Source organism: Somniosus microcephalus, chromosome 7 (assembly GCF_052327205.1).
Source record: "Somniosus microcephalus isolate GS21.2 chromosome 7, FLI_Smic_1.0, whole genome shotgun sequence".
Classification (NCBI taxonomy): Eukaryota; Metazoa; Chordata; class Chondrichthyes; order Squaliformes; family Somniosidae; genus Somniosus; species Somniosus microcephalus.
The window spans coordinates 48,192,952-48,219,469 of NC_140993.1; the positions used below are offsets into that span (position 1 = coordinate 48,192,952).

The 26,518-nt window shown below is 45.2% G+C and overlaps 1 protein-coding gene across 2 annotated transcripts in view; it reads left to right on the plus strand.

Annotated features, from left to right (window-relative positions):
• The window catches only part of fam135b (family with sequence similarity 135 member B), a 577,057-nt gene that overhangs the window by 159,649 nt on the left and 390,890 nt on the right, over nt 1-26,518 (plus strand). For both annotated transcript variants that reach the window (XR_015078967.1, XM_085992464.1), the window contains exon 3: nt 16,307-16,386. Coding sequence is in view for 1 of the 2 variants with exons in the window: in XM_085992464.1 (XP_085848590.1) it covers nt 16,307-16,386 (80 nt within the window). In the remaining variant the exon portion in view is untranslated. The remainder of the gene's footprint in view (nt 1-16,306; nt 16,387-26,518) is intronic.

Below are 26,518 nucleotides of genomic sequence, written 5' to 3' on the forward strand. Positions count from 1 at the left end.
TATCCAAGTCAATTCCTTGCCCCCAAACCTATGTGCCTTAATTTTGCACGCTAATCTCTTATGCGGGACCTTATCAAAAGCCTTCTGAAAGTCCAAATACACCACACTCACTGGTTCTCCCTTATCTATTTTACCAGTTACATCCTCAAAAAATTCCAGTAGATTAGTCAAGCACGATTTACCTTTTGTAAATCCATGTTGACTTTGTCCGATCCTGTCACTGCTTTCCAACTGCTCTGCTAGTACATCTTTTATAATGGACTAGCATTTTCCCCACTACCGATGTCAGGCTTACCGGTCTATAAATCCCCGCTTTTTCTCTACCACCTTTTTTGAATAGTGGGGTAACATTAGCTACCCTCCAATCCATGGGTACCGTTCCAGAGTCTATCGAGTTCTGGAAGATGACCAGCAATGCATCTACTCTTTCTAGGGCCACTTCCTTAAGTACCCTAGGATGTAGATTATCAGGCCCTCGGGATTTATCGGCCTTCAGTCCCATCAAATTTCCTAACACCATTTCCCTACAAATACTGATTTCTTTCAGTTCCACCCTTTCATCAGACCCTATGTTCCCCGGCATCTCTGGGAGGTTATTTGTGTCCTCCTTTGTGAAGACAGAACCAAAATATGTATTTAGTTGGTCAGCCATTTCTTTGTTTCCCATTATAAAGTCCCCTGATTCTGACTGCAAGGGACCTACGCTTGACTTCACCAATCTTTTTCTCTTCACATATCTATAAAAGCTTTTACAGTCAGTTTTTATGTTCCCAGCAAGCTTACTCTCATATTCTATTTTCCCCTTCTTAATTAATCCCTTTGTCCTCCTTTGTTAAATCCTAAACTGCTCCCAATCCTAAGGATTATTGCTTTTTCTGGCCAATTTATATGTCCTCTCCTTGGATCTTATGCTATCCCTAATTTCCCTTGTTAGCCACGGTTGAGTCACCTTTTTTGTTTTATTTTTATGCCAAACTGGGATGAACAAATTCTGTAGTTCATCCATTCGGTCTTTGAATGTTTGCCATTGCCTAGCCACCGTCAACCCTTTGAGTGCCATTCCCCAATCAATTCTACCCAACTAGCTCCTCAGACCATCATAGTTTCCTTTATTTAAATTGGGGATCCTAGTCTCTGAGTCAACTACTTCATTCTCCATCTTAATGAAGAATTCGATCATATTATGATCGCTCTGACCCAAGGTGCCTTGTACAACAAGATTGCTAATTAATCCTTTCTCGTTACATAATACCCAGTCTAAGATGGCCTGATCTCTGGTTGGTTCCTTGACATATTGGTCCAGGAAACCATCTCGTAAACACTCCAGGAATTCCTCCTCCACAGTATTGTTACTAATTTGATTAGCCCAACCTATATGTTGATTAAAATCACCCATGATGACTGCTGTGCCCTTATTGCCTGCTTCTTTAATTTCCCTTTTAATGCCATCCCCAAACTCCGCCTTACTGTTTGGAGGTCAATATACCACTCCCACTAACGTTTTCTGCCCCTTAGTATTTCTCAATTCTACCCATACAGCTTCCACATCATCAGAGCTAATATCCTTCCTTACAATTGTGTTAATCCTTTCTTTAACCAGTAATGCTACCCCACCTCCCTTTCCTTTTTGCCTATCTTTCCTGAATATTGAATACCCCTAGACGTTGAGTTCCCAGCCTTGGCCATCCTTGAGCCACGTTTCCGTAATCCCAACCAAATCATATTCGTTTACCTCTATTTGCGCAGCCAATTCATCCACCTTATTACGAATGCTCCTTGCATTAAGACACAAAGCCTTCAGGCTTGTTTTTTTAACGCTCTTAGACATATTAGAATTATTATTTACTGTGGCCACGTTTGATTTCGTTGTCCATTGCTGCATCCGGGAGGTAACAGATGATCTACAGAAGGAGAAGGGAGTACATCTCATTCCCCATCACCAGAGCGAAGCAGGACGATGCTCATGTGGCTTTGCAAGGATAGCGGCCTTCCCAATGGTTCAGGGCACCATTGCTTGCACCTATATGGCATTGCGGGCACCTCATCACAATGCAGTGGGTGTTCCGTAACTGCAAAGGCTACCACTCTCTGAACGTTCAGTTGGTGTGCGACCACAGACAACTCATCCTCACCCTCAATGCCCGCTATCCTGGCAGCAGCCACGATGCATTCATCCTGCGACAGACCCCCAGCACTGTTCCACCCACCACATGAAGCTCACGGCTGGCTGCTCGGAGCCGAGGGATATCCACTTGCCACCTGGCTGATGACATCCCTCCGCAACCCCAGCACGCCTGCTCAGCACGTATACAATGACAGCCATACTGCTACCAGGTACCTGATCGAACACACTATCGGGGTGCTAAAGAAACGGCTCCGCTGCCTTGGATATTATAGGAGCCCTGTGGTGCTCCCCTGATCGAGTCTCCCTTTTCATTGTTCCGTGCTGCATGCTGCACAACCTGGCCATTCTGAGAGCCCAGCCATTGCCACCAGGTATTGGAGGTCCATCTCAGGAGGAGGAAGAGGGAGAGAAAGAGGAGGAGGCGGAGGCGGAGGAGGAGGAAGAAGAAGAGGAGGAGGAGCAGCAGCAATGGAGAAATGAGGCACTTAATCTTGCTTCTGCCAGGGCCGTGCGTGAGAGCCTCATTAGACAGCGCTTCCAATCAACGATATATCACACGGCGTTTGCGCAGCACAACCACATCATTACACCCAGCTCGCAGCCCCTATCACCGGGTGAAGGTCAAATGTAAAATATCACAAAATGTGGATCGTCAAATGAACAATTTAATATTGATAACAACTCTTTTTCATGAAACAGAAATATTCATAAAGAAATACAATATATTTACAAACACATCAATTTATTAACACACACTACCCCCATTTACTAATAAAGTATTCTTTACTCCCCCTTCTTCAATGATTTCCTTCCCCTTTGGAGTTCCACCTCCCAAACCACCTGCTCCTCCGTAATGTGGCCCGAGTGGCTGCAGCGAGGCTGGTGGAAGGCTGCTTAGTCTGGGAGCCAGAGACCGCAGATGACCTTGCTGGACGCCCTCGGCCAGCTCTGGGCCTGGAGGACCCGACTGCATGCTGCACCACCTCAGCAGGGCGGCAGCAGTCTGGGATGGCTGGGTTATAGGCTGCGACAAGTGCAATGGCAGAGTGGCAGTGATGGGAGCAGGAATGCTGTCATCCTGGGGAGGACAGCACCTTCCTGCTTGACTGACACACTGCCACTCCCCCGGGGCGGAATCTCAGCATCCGGAGCAATCTGCTCGAACACAGATTGCTGGCCTGCTGCGGCACTGTGAGATCACTGGTGGACTCTGGGCGGCATCAACCTGAGACTGCATGAGAGAAGACTGAGATTGAATGCCAGCAACCAGTGACTCCATTACAGCACTAAGCCGTTGCGTTGCTTCAGCCTGTGCTGCAATAGCTGCTGCCACCTCACCCATGACACGTGGCATGAGGTCAGGGTCCCCACCGTCTCTCTGCGAGTCGACCATCCTTTGCAAACTGTCAAGGATGGGCTCGATGGTGTGAGTAGAGCTGTGTGCAATGTTGGAGGCGGACTCCTCCTCGCTCCTAGCTCTCGGGCACCCTTGCCATTGCACCCATGAGCTCAGTGTGCATGCCCATCACCCGTCTGTTCATTGCCTCCCCATCTGAGCCCTGTGCAGCAGAACTCGCGCATGAAGTCCCCCTCTTGGGAGATGGCCCCCGAGCTTCCCTTTCCCTGTGGCGTTGCTGCAGCCCGCTGGGTCCTGGAGCTTCACCCACATCAGACCCATCTACTACGCTCCCCTCCAGCGACCGCGTCGCCCCGTTATCAGACCTAGCGCCTTTGGGAGACACAAGCAGTGAGGCTCTGGCTTGTTCTTCCTCATCCTCTCCTGCGTCACTGCCACTGGGAGGCTGGTCATGTGGTGGCTGATTATCTGAAAGCATAAAGGCACAAGAGTGGGGTTAAGGTCAGGGGAGGGGGGAAGGAAGGGAGCAAGGAATGGAGACAGTAAACTTAGATGGAAAGTGGGAAAGGCTTGTGGTGTGAGGGGGAAGTGGTATGAGAGAAGAGGAAGAGGTGAGGAACATACCGTTGTTGTCCCCAAGGGGGTCGATGTCGCCGACGGCTACAGTGCTCACGATCTGGGCAGCAATGATGCGCACCAGTCGCTCCTCCAGCTCTGTAAGGGGGTGCAGGTCTGCCTCACCTCCTCCCGTTCGTACCTCCTGTTGTGAGCAAGCTTGCCCTGCAAGAAAAAGGAAAGCGTATGAGTGAGTGTACAGCTATATGTTTGGCATATATGCCTAGCATAGTTGAATGGCTGTTGTATGCAAGGCATGAGATGTGGATGTCACTTTTAGTTGGTGGGTGAGTGTTGGGGATGTGACGGTTTACACAGTGTGTGCACAGAGTAAGGTTGAGATGGTGGCATGTAGAGGTTTTTGAAGCATCTACTTACCCTGACCACCCGAGTGAGGTCATTGGATTTCTCCTGGCACTGGGTGGAAGTTCTGGGGACCACACTTCTGGCCGACACGTGCTGGGCGACCTCCCTCCACATCCTCCTAAAGGCCTATGGCAATGGCCTCCTGTCAGTGTCCAGGAAGAGCACTGCCCGTTGGCGTTCCACGACCGCGACCAGAACCTACAAGGTGTGGTCGCTGAACCGACGAGCTCTATCTCTGGGCCTCTGATCAGCCATCAATTGCTTGAATGAAGGCTTGCAGCTCCTTGCAGGCCCAAATCACAAGCAGCAATGATCAGAGTGAGGCTATGCAGCATGATTGAACCACCCCTTTAAGAACTGGAAGGCGTCAGTCTGTCTGAGGACTGTCTAAATGACAGCGCCGGAGCTTGATTAGCATTCTGAAGGTAGCAGCCCGCTCTGTGACATTGGCGCCCTAAGAGAAATGTGTAGGGCTTGATTTAGTGCTCCACTTCCCTCTTGGGGCGCTAAAACTCAATTTTGCGCTCGCCAGCGCTAGCTAGCGCCCAGACAATGTCAGTGCCCCAAAATGGTTGATATCAAATTCCCCTCCCACTGCCGCCCACCACCCCCCCGCCAAGTGCCTTGGCCCTGATGAAGATGCCAGTGTTTTTCAAATCCCTCCATGGTCTCTGTAATCTCCTCCAGCCTACAACCCTCCGAGATCTCTGCGGTCCTCCAATTCTGGCCTCGTGCAGGCCCGATTTTAATCGCTCCGCCATTGGTGGCCGTGCCTTCAGCTCCCTAGGTCCTAAGCTCTGGAATTCCTTCCCTAAACCTCTCTTCCTCTGTTTGATGAAGCTTTTGGTTATCTGTCCTAATACCTCCTTATGTGACTCAATGTCAAATTTTGTTTGATAACGCTCCTGTAAAGCGCCTTGGGACGTTTTACTACGTTAAACGAGCTATATAAATGTAAGATGTTGTTGTCGTAATTTCCCCACAACTGACGTTAAACTGACAAGTCTGTAGTTTCCTGGTTTCACCTTCCCTTCCTTCTTTGCAATTTTCCAATCCAAAAGAACCTGTTGTTATCCAATATTTTACTCAGCAGTAATTGGTCATCGTATCTTCACACTATTTCCTTCCACAAAGCTACAAGCAGTTGTTGGTTGAATACAATGATGTGTATTGGAATTTTATAACAATGCTTTTTTTTCTCCCTTTGCTGCACATTTCTCTGCTGATTTTCTCAGCTCTTCTCCAGAAGGCGTGATGTCCTTGGTGTAGCTACTAGAAGTGTGTGTTTCTTTATTTCCTAACCCAGTCTCTAAAGTGATTAACCTTTTTTTTCATTCAGGTATTACCTGTCAAATTTTTCACACGCTTTAATTGGAACTGAATGTTTACAGCGTTAAAATTATTATTTAATGATTTACTGAAGTAAGAAAGACTATAGGATAATGTCTGCAGGATTAAATAGTCATACTAGATGCAGGAAGGATGTTCCCGATGGCGGGGGAGTCCAGAACCAGGGGTCACAGTCTAAGGATAAGGGGTAAGCCATTTAGGACAGAGATGAGGAGGAATTTCTTCACCCAGAGAGTGGTGAACCTGTGGAATTCTGTACCACAGAAGGCAGTTGAGGCCAATTCATTAAATATATTCAAGAAGGAGTTAGATATACCTGTATTTCTTAAGGCTAAAGGGATCAAGGGATATGGGGAGAAAGCAGGGACCGGGTACTGAATTTGGATGATCAGCCATGATCTCATTGAATGGCGGAGCAGCCTCGAGGGGCCGAATGGCCTACTCCTGCTCCTATCTTCTATGTTTCTATAAAGAACCGGGCAATATTAGCATATCTCAGCACCTACTCCCTTTATCCATTCCAAGCAACAGTCGAGAGACATTCATCTTATAGGGAATTAGATAGTGAGGAAGACGAGAGAACAGCTGGTGGTGACATATGAGGGAGAAAATGTTGCAGGCATAAGGGTCCTCAAGTGAATAGCCTGGCACCTGCTACTCAGGGGCTCTACATTTAAAAAGAAAACGATGCTTGCAGAGCATCGAGCATTGGTGCAGGCATGGGTGGCCACATTGTGGACATCACCTATGACTCCTTGAAGCTTGGGAAATCTTTGGGAAATCCTGCATTCATTCAAATTGCTGTGCTCTGTTCTGTTGTCAGCGGTTATGCATGGGGAATCTGATGAAATTGCCAGCTGCAGAGAACACTGAAAGCGGGACATGCTCGAGGCAACTAAATGGAACTGTTTCTACACTCGTCTGTCGGTGGCTTCTGTAAAGGCCACTGAAGAATTTTGAGCAGGACACACACAACGACTGCTGAGTCATTTTGGAAATGGGCCCTTGATCAGGAGTTAGGCCCCTCATGAACATATTAAAGAGGCCGAACATCTGAGGATGCCTAAAATATGGCCCCCCACGAATTTAGCAGCGGGACCAATGCCAGTGCAGATTGGGCGCAGGTCGTCCCACTGCTGAATTGGTATGCTTTGTGCCCATTTCACGACTGAAAAACAGGTGCAACTGATAATTTCTACTCCAATGCAAGGAACAGGATAATGATGGAAAAAGAGGTCTATGACATCAGCTTGCTGTTACTGCCTCATTTAATTGTCCCAGCTCAGAAATGGGCGTCGTCTCTGCCATCTATTCGAAAGGACGGCAGAAAATTGGGCAGATGCTAAAGTGGGCTGGAAACTGTCACAATGGAATATCCTCCTTCCACCGTCCAAAATACAGATGGAAAGTGGCTGGAAATCTACGCTGAAGAATGGCCTCTTTGGTGAGTTACCAAAGGGCACAGTGCAACTGAAACATTGGACACCGCCATGACTTCAGAAAAAGAGAAAACTGGAGGGGAAAGAATAAAATCTACCCTATCAGCAATTACTTACTGGTGAAAGCAAAATCCATCTTCAGTGTTTCAATGAAAGTAACTGGAGAAAATGGAATGGCATACCACAAGCAGACCTTAAGATATTAGATTGCAGGATTTAGATTGATTGCTTTTAAACCACTTTAGCCAGCAAGCTGCTTGTCAGTTTCATTTTCTTAAATTCTAAATCAATGTCTCATCTCTCTATAGTTAATTAAATGGTGGCTATTACCGCAGTGTGCACTGAGTTTGCTGGCCTCAGCCAGTTGTGGCGCTAACTCTGGCCCCAATGTCCTTGGACTCGGGAGAACAAAGATTAGTCAAGTTTCCTGATTGCCATCCACTGATCTCTTCTGAAAAATAAATCTGTAAGATGATTAGTTGAAGCCAGCATAGACTTGGCTAAAATGCCTTTCACCGTTGAATAGCCTGGAGAAATTCACCATCTATGCTTCCATATGAAGAATGGCCAATTGGGTCTAAATTACTGCGCATCTACCCCTTGTACCGGACAGAACACTTTGCATCTCTTTGTCATTTTGGAATCTGTTGACGGCTACTTCTCTGTGAAAGTAGTTGCTAGAATTCAACCCTTGGTCATTTTTTTGCCCTCTGTCTTCTTGGGACTGTTGTGATGAGGTACTGGAAGGCTGCTGGCAGCTTCAGAACCGTATCCTACAGCAGGCGGCAGCTTCAGGCTCGGAGAGGAGCAAAAGGGAGGAAAATAAATGCATGTTTATTTTTCTGTCACTGTATTGCCTATACCTTGCACTGTCTGTCATGCTTGAGTGATCTCTCCAGCTCTTTATAAGAACATAAGAAATAGGAGCAGGAGTAGGCCATTCGGCACTTCAAGCCTGCTCCACCATTCAATAAGATCATGACTGATCTTCTACCTCAACTCCATTTTCCTGCCCTATCCCCATATCCCTTGATTCCCTTAGAGTCCAAAAATCTAGTGATCTCAGCCTTGAATATACTCAACAACTGAGCACCTACAGCCCTCTGGGGGAGAATTCCAAAGATTCGCAATCCTCTGAGTGAAGAAATTTCTCCTCATCTCAGTCTTAAATGGCTGACCCCTTATCTTGAAACTATGCCCCCTAGTTCTAGACTCTCCAGTCAGGGGAAATATCCTCTCAGCATCTACCCTATCAAACCCTCTCAGAATCTTATATGCTTTAATAACATCACCTCTTATTCTTCTAAACTCCAGAGAGTATCGGCCCAATCTACTCAATCTCTCCTCATAGGACAACCCCCTCATCCCAGGAATCAATCTAGTGAACCTTTGTTGCATCCTGCCAAGGCAAGCATATCCTTCTTTAGGTACGGAGACCAAAACCTTACACTCTACCCTAAGTGTGGTCTCACCAGAGCCCTGTACAATTGCAGGAAGACGTCCTTACACTTGTACTCCATCGTCCTTGCAGTAAAGGCCAACATGCCATTTGCCTTCCTAATTGCTTGCTTTACTTGCAAGTTACATTTCTGTGTTTCCTGTACAAGGACACCCAAATTCCTCTGAACACCAACATTTAATAGTTTCTCACCATTTAAAAAAATATTTTGTTTTTCTATTCTTCCTACCAAAGTAAATAACCTCACATTATACTCCATCTGCCACGTTCTTGCCCACTCATTTAACCTGTCTGTATCTCTTTGTAGCCTCTTTGTGTCCTCCTCACAGCTTACTTTCCCACCTAGCTTTGTATTGTCAGCCAACTTGAATACATTACACTCAGTTCCCTCATCTAAGTCATTGATATAGATTGTAAATAACTGAGTCCCAAGCACTGATCCTTGCGGTACCTCATTAGTTGCAGCCTGCCAACCTGAAAATGGCCCATTTATTCCTACTCTTTCTTTTCTGTCCATTAGCCAGTTCTCAGTCCATGCTAATATATTACCCTGAATCCCGTGAGCCCTAATTTTGTGTAATAACTCTTGTATGGCACCTTCGCAAATGCTTTTTGAAAATCCAAATAAACCACATCAACTGGTTCCCCCTTATCTACCCTGTTTCCCTTTCATAAATCCATGTTGACTCTGCCCAATCATATTATGGTTTTCTAAGTGCCCTGTTAACATTGAGTTTCATTAGGAGATATTAGGACAGATGACCAAAAGCTTTGTCATAGAGGTGGGTTTTAAGGAGCACCTTAATGAAGGAGAGAGTGGTAGAGGGGTGGAGAGGTTTAGGAAGGTAATTTATTTGTCTCCATCAGAAAGTTGTTCGGCTCCACACATCTTCCCTTCGGTAATGAACCAATTTTGGAATTGATAATTATGTTTATTTTCAGGGGCTGCTCTCCTTGTTACTGTCCTAGAATCATATTCTGTTGAAGTGATGCCAATGTGAGATCACAGTCTGGTGCCACTGTCCCTCCTACTGAGTGGTTCATGCATTTTGCTGCCCACTCACCTTAAAGTAGCTTTCTTTTTACAATTTTCCCAGTATTACTTAGTAGCCTCAATTTTAAAAATTCTTATTCTTGTTTTCCGATCTTGCCATGGCCTTGCCCCTCCCTATCTGTGTACCCTCCTCCAGCCCTACAACCCTCTGAGATCTCTACACTCCTCTAATTCTGGCCTCCTTCATCGATTTTCACCGCTCCACCATTGATGACTGTAACTTCAGCTGTCTAGGCCCTAAGCTCTAGAATTTTCTCCCTAAACCTCTCCGCCTCTCTACCTCTCCTCCTTTAAGACACTCCTTAAAACCTACCTCTTTGACCAAGCTTTTGGTCACCTGTCCTAATAGCTCCTAATGTGGCTCAGTGTCAAACCTTGTTTGATAATACTCCTATGAAGAGCCTTGGGACGTTTTAATATGTTAGAAAGGCGTTATATAAATGCAAGTTCTTGTTATTGTAGAGTATCACGTCTCACTCCAGCCCTGGCGAGAGGAGATTAGAGCGCTGGCTCAGAGTAGTGGGTTGGCGGCCCGTGGAGGTACTTGCATCTGATGGATGTGGGTGGCTCCCCCATTGTAAAGGGTAGCTGCGGTTCTTTGGTCTTGATTGCAGCCAAGCTTGGTTGCACCCAAAGCCTTTCCACCATCTACAAAGCCCAAGTCAAGAGTGTGATGGAATACTCTCTGCTTGCCTGGATGAGTGCAGCTCCAACAACACTCAAGAGCAGGGCAAAGCAGCCCGTTTGATTGGCACCCCATCCACCACCTTAAACATTCACTCCCTCCACCACCAGCACACAGTGGCTACAGTGTGTACCATCTACAAGATGCACTGCAGCAACTTGCCAAGGCTTCTTCGACAGCATCTCCCAAACACACGACCGTTACCACCTAGAAGGATAAGGGTAGCAGATGCATGGGAACACCATCACCTCCAAGTTCCCCTCCAAGCCACACACCATCCTGACGTGGACATTTATCACCGTTCCTTCATCGTCGCTGGGTCAAAATCCTGGAACTCCCTCCCTAACAGCACTGTGGGAGTACCTTCACCACACGGACTGCAGCGGTTCAAGAAGGCGGCTCACCACTACCTTATCAAGGGAAATTAGGCATGGGTAATAAATGCCAGCGACGCCACATCCCAGGATGAAAAAAAAACGTCCACTGAAGAGAAGGTACTCCAAAAATAAAAACTGTGAGGAAGGCAATGGGGAACCACCCCAGCTGCTCTTCCCCAGTAATTGGCATAAGAACCACTTGTGTGAGACTTGAGTTAAGACCTACCCTAAGGCAGATCACAACAGACAGACAGACTCAGTAGTGTTCTACAGATTCTGCTTGATGTGTTTTCATGTGGTTTTTGTAGATTCCAGGTTTTGCATGTTGATTGGAGATGAAAAGAAAAGCAGAACATTTTGAAAATGCAAAGAATGGCAATCAGCTTTTGAAACAGTAAAGATAGGCTAGTGTTTCATAAGAACATAAGAAATAGGAGCAGGAGTAGGCCATTCGGCCCTTCGAGCCTGCTCCACTATTCAATGAAATCATGGCTGATCTTCTGCCTCAATTCTATTCACCGGCCCTATCGCCATTTCCCTTGATGCCTTTACTAGTCAGAAGTCTGTCGACTTCAGTTTGGAATATACCCAATGACTGAGCCTCCACAGCCCTCTGGGGTAGGGAATTCCAAAGATTCACCACCCTCTGTGTGAAGAAATTTCTTCTCACCTCAGTCCTGAATGGCCTACCCTTTATCCTGAGGCTGTGGCCCTTGGTTCCAGACTCCCCAGCCAAGGGAAACATTTTCCAGCATCCACCCTATCAAGCCCTGTAATAATTTTGTATGCTTCAATGAGATCCCCTCTCATTCTTCTGAATTCAAGAGAATACAGGCCTAGTTTACTCAATCTCTTCTCATACGACAGTCCCGCCATCCCAGGAATCAATCTCGTGAACCTTCGTTGCACTCCCTCTATGGCAAGTATATACTTCCTTAGGTAAGGAGACCAAAATTGTACACAGTACTCCAGGTGTGGTCTCACAAGGCCCTATATAATTGGAGTAAGACTTCTTTACTCCTGCACTCAAATCCTCTTATAATGAAGGCCAGCATACCATTTGCCTTCCTAATGGCTTGCTGCACCTGCACATTCATTTTCAGTGACTCATGTACAAGGACACCCAGGTCCCTTTGAGCATCTGCATTCCCCAATCTTTCACCATTTAGGAAATACTCTGCCTTTCTGTTTTTTCTACCAAAGTGGATAACTTCACATTCATCCACATTATAATCCATCTGCCATGTTCTCGCCCACTCACTGAGCCTGTCGAGATCCCCTTGAAGCCACTTCACATCCTCTTCGCAACTGACACTGCCACCTAGCTTTGTGTCATCAGCAAATTTGGAAATGTTACATTTAGTCCCCTCATCCAAATCATTGATATAGATTGTGAATAGCTGGGGCCCAAGCACCAATCCTTGCGGTATCCCACTAGTCACAGCCTGCCATCCTGAAAAAGACCTGTTTATCCCTACTCTTTGTTTTCTGTCTGTTACCCAATTCTCAATCCATGCTAGTATATTACCCCCAATTCCATGTGCCTTAATTTTGTTCACCAACCTCTTGTGTGTGACCTTATCGAAGGCGTTCTGAACATCCAAATGCGCCACATCTACTGGTTCCCCTTTGTCTACTCCAGTAGTTACATCCTCAAAGAACTCCAATAGGTTTGTCAAACAGGACTTCCCTTTCATAAATCCATGTTGACTCTGCCCAATCTTACTATTAGTTTCTAAGTGCCCAGTTATTGCATCCTTTATAATAGATTCCAGCATTTCCCCAACTACTGTTAACCTTCAAGTTAACCTTGCCCAAAACTAGCATGGTCAGATTGCAAAAATGTCTTTTATAAGGTTGGCTAGAACGATTCAGGCCATGCCCAGAAAATAAGGAGGGCAGAACTGCAGGTAGAGATCAAGAGTTAATATCTACCAGTCAATTTCACAAATAGGCAGCTGATGTGCTTGCTGTATTTCGATAGCATCAGTTTTGGGCAAACTCTTAGAACCCATAACTCAAGATCAAAATAGAAATGCAAGGGTTAATCCTCAGACCACCAGCATTGATTCATCAAAGGCAAGTTGTGTTTGACAACTTTAATTGAGTTTTTTGAGGCAGTGACTGAATAGACTGAAAATGCAGTTGATGTATTGCATATGGATTTTCAGAAAGTGCTCAATAAGGTGTTTCACAAGAGACTTGTTAGAAAAATTCAGGGATATGGTATAAGAGAAATGGGGCAGTTGATTGATGGACAGTGTTTAAGGTAAACGGTTGTTGCTCAGTCTGGAGAAGTGTCGGAAGTGCTTGACCTCAACAGACAGTTCTTGATCCAATTTTGTTCTTGAAGTATATATAGATGTTTTGGAACAAGGAACAAAATCTCAAAATTTGGTGAAGGCACAGAATCAAGAGCTTTGGCAAACAGTGAGGAGGAAGACCGGTGGCAGCTGCAAATGAATGTGGATAAGTGTGGGTCAATTCATTTTGGAAGGAAAAAAACAAGACATGTGAGCAGTTACTTAATGCAAAGACACTGAAGTGTGTGCATGAACAGTGAGGCCAGTGGGCTCAAATACAGACTTCCTTGAAAGTGTAAGTGCAGGTAGATGAAACCATATAAAGGCCAATAGAATTATGGGTTTTATAAATAGGGGCATGGAGTACATGGGTAAAGAAATAATGATAAATTTACACAAAACCATAGTTAAGCCACAATTGGAGTACTGTGTGCAGTTTTGTGCGGCCAATATTATAAAAGGGACATTGAAGCTACAAAGAGCGTAGATTCACCAGGATAATGCCAAGAGTAGGAAATTATTGTTTCAGGGAAATGCTTCAGATACTGGGGCGATTTCCACTGCAGCAGAGAAGTCTAACAAGAGATTTAATGGAGGATTTTTTAAATTATGAAGGGTTTTGGTAGAGTGAATAGGGAAAGACTATTTCCTCTGCAGAAAATATTGAAAATGCAAAGAATGTCAGTCAGTATATGAAAGAGAAAAGATGGGCTTTTTCATCTTCCAACTAATGAGTATCCTCCTTGGGGGTTAGTGGAAGGGGTGGAAGTGTTAAGTCAGGACTTCGTAGGGTCAGGTTGTGCACAAGATAGCACACTTGGCAATGTAAGATCAGAATCAATTCAACTCTCCATGGTGATAATCCAAAATCTGAACCAGGCAGGTCTGAAGCACAAAAGGACACTATTGATGATTGACTCACCAACCTGGCTCATTAATGGGACCTGGGGGATGGGACCCTTCCCCACTCAGTTACCCTGTAAGGCAATGCCCTAACATTTAGGGTGATCCTAGCTGACAAAGCAGCTGGAAGTTTGCCACTACTCTGTGGTATTAGTTGATTGATATTCAGCAGTACCCCTTGCACAAAGAGGGGTGCCTAAGCCTTTTGCCAACCTGTACTAGGTTCTCATAAATCAACTAATTGGTATGTGTAATAACAACAGAAAACGCTGGAAAAACTCTGTTGTTATTTCAGATTTCCAGCATCCGCAGTATTTTGCTATTGTAAGTGGTATGTGTCCCTTTTGAGGAGCATGTGTACACTCCATGCTGGGCACACACAAACTACTTTTCTTGTTTTCGAAGTGTAGGGAGGGTTAAATATGTAGGAATTTGAAAGTCAAAAAAGTAAATCCGATGTGGCTCCAAAATGGAAGGGAACACAGATTGACATCTACTGAGACCCCATTGGAAAATAGAGCAGACAGAGAAGGTGTGAAGTCAGTGTTCGTACAGTAGCAAAATGGGGGCAAAATGAGATACAGTTCCAAAAATTTGCTATGAGCATGGTTGGAGCAGTGTTGGAAACCAAAGATTGTCTGAGTAGCCATCCTTTGTGTGTAAGCTTGAACAGCGAGCGTTAGCAGTTTATTTAATGGACAGCATTCCAGCCGAATGCGCTCCTTTTCTCACCCGATGTTCACACAGACATCTTGCAGCAGATATCATTGGCTCGCAATCGAGTGTGGGAACCCTGGCCAGCTTTATTTTACTTTCTCTAGCCGGGCTTGCATCCGAGTTGCTGTCACCTGAGATCAGCTAATTCAGCATAGACTGTGAATCAAATGGGGAACCTTCTGTTCTATATGCCCCGCTGTTATAAATTTTGGGCTTGCCTTGGATATCCTTTTAGGTACAGTGCTGCTGGTCAATCCTGTAAGCGGCCTTAGCAGCTTATATTCTGCCTGCGCAGCTCAATAACTAATTATACAATAGCGTAACCGTAAAAACAGGATCCCTTTGAGCTGGACTGGATTTTGTGTTTAGCCTCGCATCCAGTTCCCCAAACTTTCCATAGGAGGACTGAACAGTGCAGTGAGGCGAGGCCGGATTCAAATCATTGAGCTGCCTCATTTCATAGACAGCAAGTGAACGTTCAGATTAACGGATGTCATCAAATCTCACCTTGATTCAACTAACTATACACTCTCCTTGAGAATAATAAAAATATGGCACACTATTTCTTTAGCAGCCTCACTTAATTTTTTTCTGGTCAGCTGGTTGATTCTTATGGGGTTAAGGCATCTCTTCACTAGGCCCAGCTTTTTTTTCCAGACCTAGCTGGCTTACTGCCCATGTATCCCTTGTCATTTTTTTCCGAGTCAGTGGGAGGGCAGTCCTTCTGACTTTTCTTCCCCTGCAATGATTCACCAGTAAACCTGTCAATGAAATTGGCTACTTAAAATAAAATTTCTATAGGAATTTAAACACAGAAACTGGCCATTTGATCCAACTAGTTCGTGTTAATGTTTATTCTCCACATGAGCAGTGGTCCTAATTATTAGTGCCCGCTTTGTTCCCATGTTCCTTTGTTCCCTTTTCCTTCAATGACCTATTTATCTTATTCTTAAATACTGACATGGTCGCTGCTTGGTTGTAAAGAGTAACATAGGAACATATAATATTTGTAGCCTAGGAGGAGAGCATGCATTCCTTTTTGCCTGCAATGAATTTGAGCCCCTCTCAAGGTCTGATTTTATACAGCACCATTTCCCTGCAGTTGGAAAGAAGATCAGGCAACTCAAGAGTTAGTAGTTTGATGATGTTGAGCTTGGTTTTAATGGCCTGCAAATTTTAAGAAGGATGGATTGTTGAAGTTCCACAATTTTGAAGTTTTATGGAAGAATTAGTGTAGGGGACTGTGCAATGAGTCTTGATTTCAACACAGTCAGAACTTAGGAAGGGAGAAAATCATGTAGGATGGCATATTTGGACATGAGAGGAAAGTTCAGAGGCGTGCTGGCCATAGTATAATATGAATAAAACAGAGAGACAAGATAGGTTATGACAAAGAGTGGGAGGTTGGATACTATAGGCAAAAGAATCTTGACTATTATACTATACCATCAGTATACAAGTGTTCTGCTGTAATTCCCACATGTTTCACAATGAAACCATAAGATATGCTGCCAAAGCAACGGGTTTCTCTAATCTTTCTTTCCTGTTCTGTCCAGGTATTACCAGGTGCGCACAGCACTGAAAATCCCACCCCGAATTCCTCACAGGCTGACGGCAACACTGACAGGACCCACAGGTAAGAAAACAGGATGCAGAATGCTGAGCTGGTATCGGTGAATTGCTGCCTCATACCAGAGACTGCCTCGCAAGAAACACGGTCGGAAATTGATTGTGAGAACTTTCTCTTTTTTTCTCCCAGATGTTTAAGTATAATTTCAAACAATCCACTGCAATTTTCTCTACCCTTCTCTTACAGCCACTGATTCATGCTAGTGTCACAGTTGCTGGGGTGCCCTCTGTACCTTGCCTGAAAGACCATTCTTTGCGTGTGAGCTTGCATAGTGTATATCAGCAAGCTATTGATCCCATCCTCATCTGATGCCTACGCATGTGCACTTCCCAGTAGGAGTCACTGGACAGCGTTCAAGAGCAGGAACCATGGCCTGAGGTTGCTGAGCTCAACTGTAGCATTGCAGCCGGTATCCTAGCTGAACTGAGCCAACTCAGCACAGACCTGCTTTCCTTCCGAGCTGCCAGTCAAACTCTAGGGCACGGTTAGGACCACAGTTTGCAGTCAGTGCCTTGCACTGATCTGGCCACCAGCAAGCCTGCACAGCAGATGTTGCAGTAAGCAAGGGTACATTTTATGCTGGAAAGCATCTGGAATCCATCCTTGGTTCATGCTGGTGCACAGCACGGAGCCACAAAGCTGCCGTGGCTTCGGCAAGGTGCAGAATGTTGTGGCACATACACAATGAATTAAATGCTCAGCCTGGCGGCTGGAATGCACAGCAAATGCATCATTAGAAGGCAGTTGTACCTGAAGGTAGCATTTGTAATTCAGTGGGCATTTTGGTAATTAGTTGAGTTGGGAGGACGGGTTTCTTACATTCCAACAAAACCAAGCAGGAAGCTTTGAATTATTTTAATTAGGCTTTACAAAACGTTGCTGATATACATTGAACCTGCTGTGATTGTCCTGTGACATCCTCCTGCAGTGACTTGATCGCTGCTGACAGCCAGCTGTTAGCATTATTTCGTGGCAGGAAACATTAGAAGTGCTTACCAGTAACCTGCTGCGTAAGAGAGTAACATTGCGGAATTGGCAGAAGAACAAATGTAACGGTGTCACATTGAGAATGTTTTTGACAAAATAACCAGATATGGTAGGGAGAAAAAAGAGATAACTTGGTAAAAGGATTTGTGGAATATTGACATAGATTTACATATAGAATTACATAGAATATACGGCACAGAAACAGGCCATTCAGCCCAAGCAGTCCATGCCAGCATTTATGCTCCACTCGAGCCTCCTCCCATCCTTCCTCATCTAACTCAATCAGCCTAACCCTCTAATCCCTTCTCCCTCATATGCTTATCTAGCTAGATACACCCATAAATGCATCTATACTGTTTGCTTCAACCACTCCCTGTGGTAGCGGGTTCCAGATCCTCACCACTCTCTGGGTAAAGAAGTTTCTTCTGCATTCCCTATTTGATTTCTTGGTGACTATCTTATATTGATGACCTCTAGTTATGCTTTTCCCCACAAGTGGAAACTCTGAGTTTAGACTGCTGTTGTAATTAGCAAGTTGCTAATTTATACAGCAGACTGCAAATCCGCACCTTTGCAGCCACGAGAGCTCTGTGCATGCGTGCGTGCACACTTGCACGAACCTCTGCTCCTGCCTGAATTACACCCTGCAACTGTTGGTCTAAACATCGTGCTTTACCTCAGCCTTGGAAATCAAGAACGATGGGGAACCCAATTGCTTTGAAATTAGACTTAAACAACATTTTTAAACGTTTCTTTTGATTGAAGAATTTTGATATGCATAAGGACCTTATCACACAATAATTCTGTGCCTTTCATATACTGTAAATTTACTTTTTCCAAGTTGCCTCTGTAATTTGTTCCGCTCCCACCATTGCTGCTGAGATTGCGGGTGGTGCTGCTCCAATACTGGGAAGGGTTAGGAGACATGTTCTTATGTTGTTCAGGCATGGAAACAGTGGTGGAAGCAGAACCCAAAAAGCTTTCAAAAGGGAAGTGGATAAACATTTGGGACAAGGGCAGGGGAATGAGACTAAGTGGTAGCTCTTTGTGAGCTGGCGCTGCCACGATGGGCTGAATGGCTTCCTCCTATGCTATAGCATTCTATTGTTGCTGGCAGTGGCCCCTATAGCCAGCTGTGCCAGGAGGCACTAGACGTGACCAGGTTGTGTAGAAAAATCGCCCAGGCATGCCTCTCCCCGCTAACATTTCCCTCCTCTGTGCAGGAACACAATATCGACTCTGCTTCACACCTCAGACTAGAAACCAAGCAGAGTGGGGGTTCCCACTTATTGCCGCCAAGAGCCAGTATCTGTTTGTGTTCTAACGTTCTTTTCATCCATACTACCTTTAGAATATTCTTTTAATTAATGCTGATTTTCTTCCTGATTTAGTAATTGTACTTAAACAGTAACTTAGTATTATTGATTTTGCGTTGGTGCTGGTTTAGACAGAGGCTGATATGAGCTGTTTTTTTTATTCGTTCAGGGGATGTGGGCATTGCTGCCCAACAGTTATTGCCCATCCCTAGTTGCCCTTGAGTAGGTGGTGGTGAGCTGCCTTCTTGAACCGCTGCAGTCCGTGTAGAATGGTTACAGCACAGAAAGAGGCCATTCGGCCCATCGAGCCCATGCCGGCTCTCTGCATGAGCACTTCAGCTAGTCCCACTCCCCTGCCCTTTCCCTGTAGACCTGCAATTTTTTTACCTTCAGGTACTTATCTAATTCCCTTTTGAAAGCCACGATTGAATTTGCCTCCACCAGGCTTTCAGGCAGTGCATTCCAGATCCTAACCACTCGCTGCGTAAAAAAGTTTTTCCTCATGTCTCCTTTGGTTCTTCTGCCAATCACCTTAAATCTGTGTCCTTTGGTTCTCAACCCTTCTGCCAATGGGAATAGTTTCTCTCTATCTACTCTGTCTAGACCCCTCATGATTTGAACACCTCTATCAAATCTCCTCTCAATCTTCTCTGCTCTAAAGAGAACAACCCCAGCTTCTCCAGTCTATCCATATAACTGAAGTCCCTCATCCCTGGAATGATTCTTGTAAATCTTTTCTGCACCCTCGCTAAGGCCTTCACATCTTTCCTATAGTGCGGTGCCCAGAATTGGACGCAGTACTCCAGTTGAGGCCGAACCAGTGTTTTATAAAGGCTCATTATAACTTCCTTGCTTTTGTACTTTATACCCCTATTTATGAAGCCCAGGATCCCGTAAGCTTTTTTAACCGCTTTATCAACCTGCCCTGCCCCCTTCAACGATTTGTGCACATATACCCCCAGGTCTCTCTGTTCGTGCACCCCCTTTAGAATTGTACTCTTTAGTTTATATTGCCTCTCCTCGTTCTTCCTACCAAAATGTATCACTTTGCACTTTTCTGCATTAAATTTCATCAGCCACTTGCCTGCCCATTCCACCAGCCTATGTCCTCTTGAAGTCTATCACGATCCTCACCATTCACTGTACTTCTAAGTTTTGTGTCATCTGCAAATATTGACATTGTGCCCTGTACCCCCAAGTCTAAGTCATTAATATATATCAAGAAAAGCAGTGGTCCTGCTACTGACCCTTGGGGAACACCACTGTATTCCTTCCTCCAGTCCGAAAAACAACCGTTCACCACTACTCTCTGTTTCCTGTCACTTAGCCAATTTCGTATCCATGCTGCCACTGTCCCTTTTATTCCATGGGCTTCAACTTTGTGGCACTTTATCAAACGCCTCACGCCATGTACACCAAATCAACCGCATTGCCCTCATCAACTCTCTCTGTTACCTCATCAAAAAAATCAATCAAGTTAGTTAAACACGATTTGCCTTTTAACAAGTCCGTACTGGCTTTCCTTAATTAATCCACTCTTGTTCAAGTGACTGTTAATTTTGTCTTGGATTATCGTTTCTCAAACCTTCCCCACTACCGAGGTTAAACTTACTGGCCTGTAGTTGCTGGGCTTATTCTTGCACCCTTTTATGAACAAGGGTGTAACATTTGCAATTCTCCTGTCCTCTGGCACCACCCCCCTATCCAAGGAGGATTGGAAGATTATGGCCAGTGTGGTGAACGTACTCCCATAGGGAGTTAGTATCCTTCTTTGTAGTGGTTTGTTACAACTGAGTGTCTTGCTCGGCCATTTCAGAGGGCAGTTGAGAGTCAACCACATTGCTGTGGGTCTGGAGTTACTTGGAGGCCAGACCAGGCAAGGACAGCAGGTTTCTTTCCCTAAAGGACATTAGTGAACCAGATGTGTTTTATGACAATCTGGCAGTTTCATGGCTGATACTAGCTTTTTATTCCAGATTTATTTAATTAACTGAACTTTAAATTCCCCAGCTGCTGTGGTGGGATTTGAACCAAGGATTAGGTCAGAACTCTAGGATTACTAGTCCAGTAACATAACCACTATGCTACCGTACACCGTACCCGACAGCAGATGTTCCCCGTTCAAAGCAGAAAATTGTCGTCACTTCCTCAGCCTTGACTCTGTTTATCCTCTGCAATTTACTGAGGGATCCATACTTCTTAATTAATATACGTTACTGCTGTTGTGCCCACATTTCCATTTTAAGCAAGAAGGAAAAGAAAATTGAATGCTCCCCCGGTGACTCAGTTGGTAAGTATACTGTCTACAGACCAGGAAGTTTCATATTTGACTCCCTGGCATGTGCTGAGTTCGCTCTTCTCAACTGGGGTAGTGAGTCCATTGCTACGATTGACCTCGGTGCCCCATGGATAGCGAAGGACAAAATTAAGCCAAAGTTTACTGCTTTGGATTGCGATCTAGTAACCCCTGCTGGAAAGTTCACATGTTTGGTCTTCAGATGCTGACAAGACCAAACTCAGCCACGTGGCTTCCCAGGATCTAGTTGCCTGCCCATGCTCACTGCCTAGGGTCTCATATGAAGAATGGCCACTTGGCGCCCATGGACCAGTATTCAAGGAAGGAGTCAACGTCTTCAGGAAGGAAGGGGAGACAAAATGGTGCTTTTTAAACAATTCAGTAACAACCTGGGTGTGGGTTATTTGATGTACTGAAGCCTGTTTCACCATATTTAGGCATGGCCTCTTCTTCATTTTAAGCCCAATACCCTTTGGGGGAAAAATTCAGTTGTTTGCGCCTTAAGAGGGCGCTAATGGGGCGCAAAGTAACTAGCGCCCGGGCGCAGCGATGTTTGCGCCGCACGCAAAATTAACTAGACAATTTGCAGCGGCGCTAAACACTACCGCCACGATCTCCTGCACCGGCAGATTGCGATGTCGGTCGAGTGCGCAACGCCCCGTTAGCGCCCCGGACCGGAAATTGAGTGGTGCCCCCTGCCTTTACCGCCTGCCGCTAGCAACGACAGGTTGAGGGGAGCGTTATGCTGTCAGAAAGGGACTAGGGGAGCGCTATTTAAAGGCGACTGCTTCCTGCCTTTTTTTGTCGGTGACATTTTTGCACCACGCATTCTGAGAGAGAGAGACTTCTGGAGAGATTCAATGCTGTGTGAAGGAGTTTTGGGTACTGAGCAGCAATTTGCAGGTTGATTTTGATTTGATCTTCCTTGCATTGATTTAGAAGAGACTACAGGGGTTGCACCCTGAGCCTCTCCATTGTTCTTTCCAGCAGATTTGATGTACAGGTCTCTCCAGGCTGAGATTCAAGGCTGCAATGAGCAGGGTGTGGATGGAGAGCAAGATCAACCCTCCCCTTTAAGAACTGGCTGGCACCAGTGTGTCTGTGTTCCATTGCTGACTGACATCACATGGGCTTCGCCAGCGCTCTGAGGTAACGCCTCGCTCCTCGGCGTTAGTGCCTTAAGACAGGTGTGTAGCGCCTGATTTAGCGCTCCAATCATCTCCAGGGGCGATAGAAGCCAAGTTTGCAGTCGGAGGCGATAATTAGCACCAGGTGCTAAACTTTGCGCCCGGCTGATAATTGCGCCCCAAATGGGGCGATACCGAATTTCTCTCCCTTTGTTTTTTTTCTTCTCTATGATCTAATTATATAAGGAACTAACAGACCCCTTTAGTTTTGCTCACGATATGCTGGATGATTCCATGTTTCATAAGGATAGTGGTATTATGCCATGTAACACACAATGCAGTATCCTGTTGCGAAGGTGGATCTATGGTTAAGCACACAAAGTCTAAATCCTGTAAGTAAACACACCCTGAAGTTATCGAGAGTTTAATTGCCATTTGGCAGGTGACGTTTGCAGTTTAGAAGGTGTGTGTAAATTCCCAGTTCAAGACCAGAACAAGGCAGCATGAAATGACTGCTTACCTTTCTCTTTACTTAATATAAACTTTTTACACTTCAAAGTATGACGTTTCAAAGTATGATGCATCAAGATATGATGCTCTCAAACCTTTATTATAGACTAGCAGGGGGGGCCCGGCGTTGCCAGGGCAGTTTAGAGGGCCGCGCGGTTGACGGCCGGCCGCTGCCGGTCCCCCGCTGTGTGTCTCGGGCCGAGCGGTTGTGAGGCCCGGCCCGAGTGACCCCAACTCACCTCCCGCTCCGGCGGGCCCACGCAGTTGAGGAAAAGCAGGGGAAACGATGGCGGTGAAGTTTCGGGAGGCTGCAGGATTAGGTCCCGCCCGTGACACACCGATTGGTCAACCATCAGGTCACTGAAGTGTAGGATTGGTCAACCATCACGCCACTCAATGCTAATGAGCAGTAGGATTGGTCAACCGCTAATGAGCGGATTTTTGAACGTTTTTTGTATACTGTCTGAACAATTTTTGTCTGACCAAAAAATAAATACTCCTATGACACTCCCCTGATCATCAGCTTTCTTTTGATATAACATATGTGTAGGTACGCTCTATAACTTTTGAGTGTATAGCGGACAGACAGACGGACAGACATACTGCTTTTTTTTACATATATATAGATAAATGGAACATAGCTACTTAATAGGGACTGAAGGAGTAACAGTAACTAGACAAAAAAGAGAACCCTCTGCATTCTCAGTCTTCTAAATATTACATGAATGGAGCAATTGGGCACTACTGGAAGCTTACTTAGCTTGAAATTGAGTCCTTTGATTATCAATACAATAATGTTAGTGTGAAATTTCTTTATCTGCTATTTTAACAGGAGGCGGGATGAATGGGTGCGTGGGGTAAGCTCGAATGCCAAGGCTGCTAAAGGCCTGGAGAGATTTCAGCTCCCAGGCCTCATTTTTATAACGTACATCAAACTTCCTCCCATCCCGACGGGAATCACTGTCTGGCCAGTGGGCAGTTAGCGATCGTGGTTGTGGGAGGAAGGGAAGCCTGGGGCAGGTGAACACTCCTACTCTTCATGGCCCACAAGGAAGCCTTACAATTTTGTAATTTACCTGGGCCTCTTCTAGTCCTTGATCAGGTTAGGCCTGGTGGGGAAGCCACTACTGCTTCGTCACTCAAGCCTCAGGTTAACATTGCAGTCAGGCCCCGATGACACCATCTGCATATTTGACGAAGGACCCTGCCGGCTTCAAAGAGTTGTCCTTGTCACCTGCAATTTAACATTGCGGTCGGCTACCACAGAGCAGGAAGACAGTGGATAGGTCCTCCGCTCCATTTTAAATGTGGGGGTTAAAATTCCTCCCTAAGTGTTTGTTCACTGTTTTTTGAAGAGCCCTTGTTCAAAACTACTGTTTCTTATTCAACAAGATTGACTCTGCTCTGACAAATCATGTGACTGGAAACAATTAATAATGTCTGCAGCGCTGGTGGTTTGCTTTTAGAAACCATGAAGACGGTCCTTGCGGGCTGAGCTCATGGTGCTCTTTGCTAGCAGATGGTCGCACACTGTAACAAGTGGACTGAGACGTTTGCTCCAGCCTGCACCAGGGGAAGCCTCCAAATTAGATTCACTCACTGCAGTGCTGATGGTGAAGCATGCTGTCACTCATTTGATGTTGTGCAATATTGGAGCTGAATGATTAGCAGCAGCAAACACTGTGCTTATAAAATCCAAAGCCTGCCGTCCAAATTACAGATGTTCGCTCCCTAGGAGACATGTTATGGAGCAGATGCGAGACCCAGCCAGCTCTCACGTCGAGAAAACTTCTAACAGTCCTTCTGTTTTTATTTTCTTCTTTATTTTCTGCTGATTACAACAACGAGAAGGATTCGATTTACAACACTTTCTTTCCTTCGATTTAAGGTTTTGATAGAGTGGATACAGAGAGAGTGTTTCCACTTGTGGGGAAGAGCAAAACTAGAGGCCATCAATATAAGATATTCATCAAGAAAGCCAATAGGGAATTCAGAAGGAACTTCTTTACCTAAAGAGTGGTGAGAATGTGGAACTCGCTACCACAGGGAGTGGTTGAAGTGAATAGTATAGATGCATTTAAGGGGAGGCTAGATATGCATATGAGGGAAAAGGGAATAGAGGGTTATGCTGATAGATTTAGATGAGGAAAGACGGGAAGAGGCTCGAGTGGAGCATAAACGCCGGCATGGACTGGTTGGGCTGAATGGCCTGTTTCTGTGCCATATATCCTATGTAATCCTATGGGATTTCTACATAAATTAAATTCTCATAATCTGTATAGACAGTATTCAGCTCCCCACCCAGGGTACTGAGTCCTGCTCACCTGATCCACAGGTTTTCACTTTGGACGTACTAAGTTTTCTGTTCCTCTGTCATGAGATGTCTGTATTTTTGTGTATTTGTTCAGGCAAATTGTTTGTTGTGGCAAAAAAAACGTAGAATGATACAGCACAGAGGGAGGCCATTAATCCCATCGTGCCTGTGCCGGCACTTAGAAAAAACTATCCAATTAGTCTCACTCCCCTGCTCTTGCCCCGTAGCCCTGCAAATATTTCCCCATTCAAGTATTTAAAGGGTTCAAATACCAGGGGATACAAGTTAAAAGTTAGTAATAAGGGAAGCCAGGCAGTACTTTTGCACTGAAAGGGTGATAGAGCCGTTGATTAAATTATTAGGGGAGGCTAAAAAAGCAGACAATTTAAGTTGGTTCAAGAGAAAACTACAGCTATTTGGAGGGCTAACTGATATGAGAAGGTGGGTATAAGGGGCTAATCTAAAAAAAAAAGGACAACTTTTTGGGCCTAATGGCCTTTTCCTCTATATTCTGGTGTTGAAATTGGGGCATGTTTGCTTGTTTTCTTTAAAAGCAAGTTTTGTAGATCATAGCACTTGATCAGTGATCCAAAATTCTCTTCAATTTACTCATTGTTTGGTGAATGAGGCTTTAAAGCTATCATAATCCATTAGTCTCATGTTCCTGGGCGAGGGAGGGGAAAGTCAGGCAGGTTTCTTGCCCTTGAGCCATATTCAGTAATTCCTACCTGAAATTGCGTGTGTGTTGGCAAGATGGGACTGGACTCGGCTATGAGGATTTTGATAGAGTGAGCAGGGAAAGTCTTTTTCCTCTGGTTGCGAAGTCAATGGTGAACAATCTAAACTAAGACAGTCGTTTGAGCATCGAGTGCTTTGCCACTGGGACTAATTGAGGCAGTGTCCATTGCATCGTTTAAGGGAAATTGGATAAATATTCTAAGCAGAGGAAGATACAGGATTATGGGGAGAGAATGGGGCATTGGAATTGTTCTAGTAAAGATTTGGGACAGATCAGTTGGGCTGAATGGCCGCCTTATGTGCTGTAAAGTTCTGAGCTTTTCTATCATCTTTTAATTCATATTCTGGGAGCCAGGTTCTGTGGGCATGATGTTTATGCTGTTAAATCTGTTTCCATTGCCCTACCTGTCTGCCAGAAAAAGGATTTAGCAGCATTAATGTCAGGATTCAACTGATGAACCCTGGATCGAATTTTTTTTTAAAGTATAAAAGCAGCTTTCGTCTCCACCCTGTTTGTCTCTGTTTGGTAAATTTCAGAAATGTTTCCATCCTTAGGAGTTCTACTTTAATTGTACTTCTAGCTAGATCTTTTATTCTCCGTACACTTGAGCTCATTCATAAGTCTGCTGTCTGTATCCTGATTACACCAAGTCCCGCTCACTGATCACCTCTGTGCTCGCTGACCTACTTTGGCATGCAACCCTGGCTGTGCCTTCAGCTGTCTATTTAGGCCCTAAGCTCTGGAATTCCCTCCCTAACCCTCTCTACCTCCCCTCCTTTAAGACACTCTTAGAAATCTACCTCTTTGACCAAGCTTTTGGTCATTTGTCCTAATATCTCCTTATGTGTC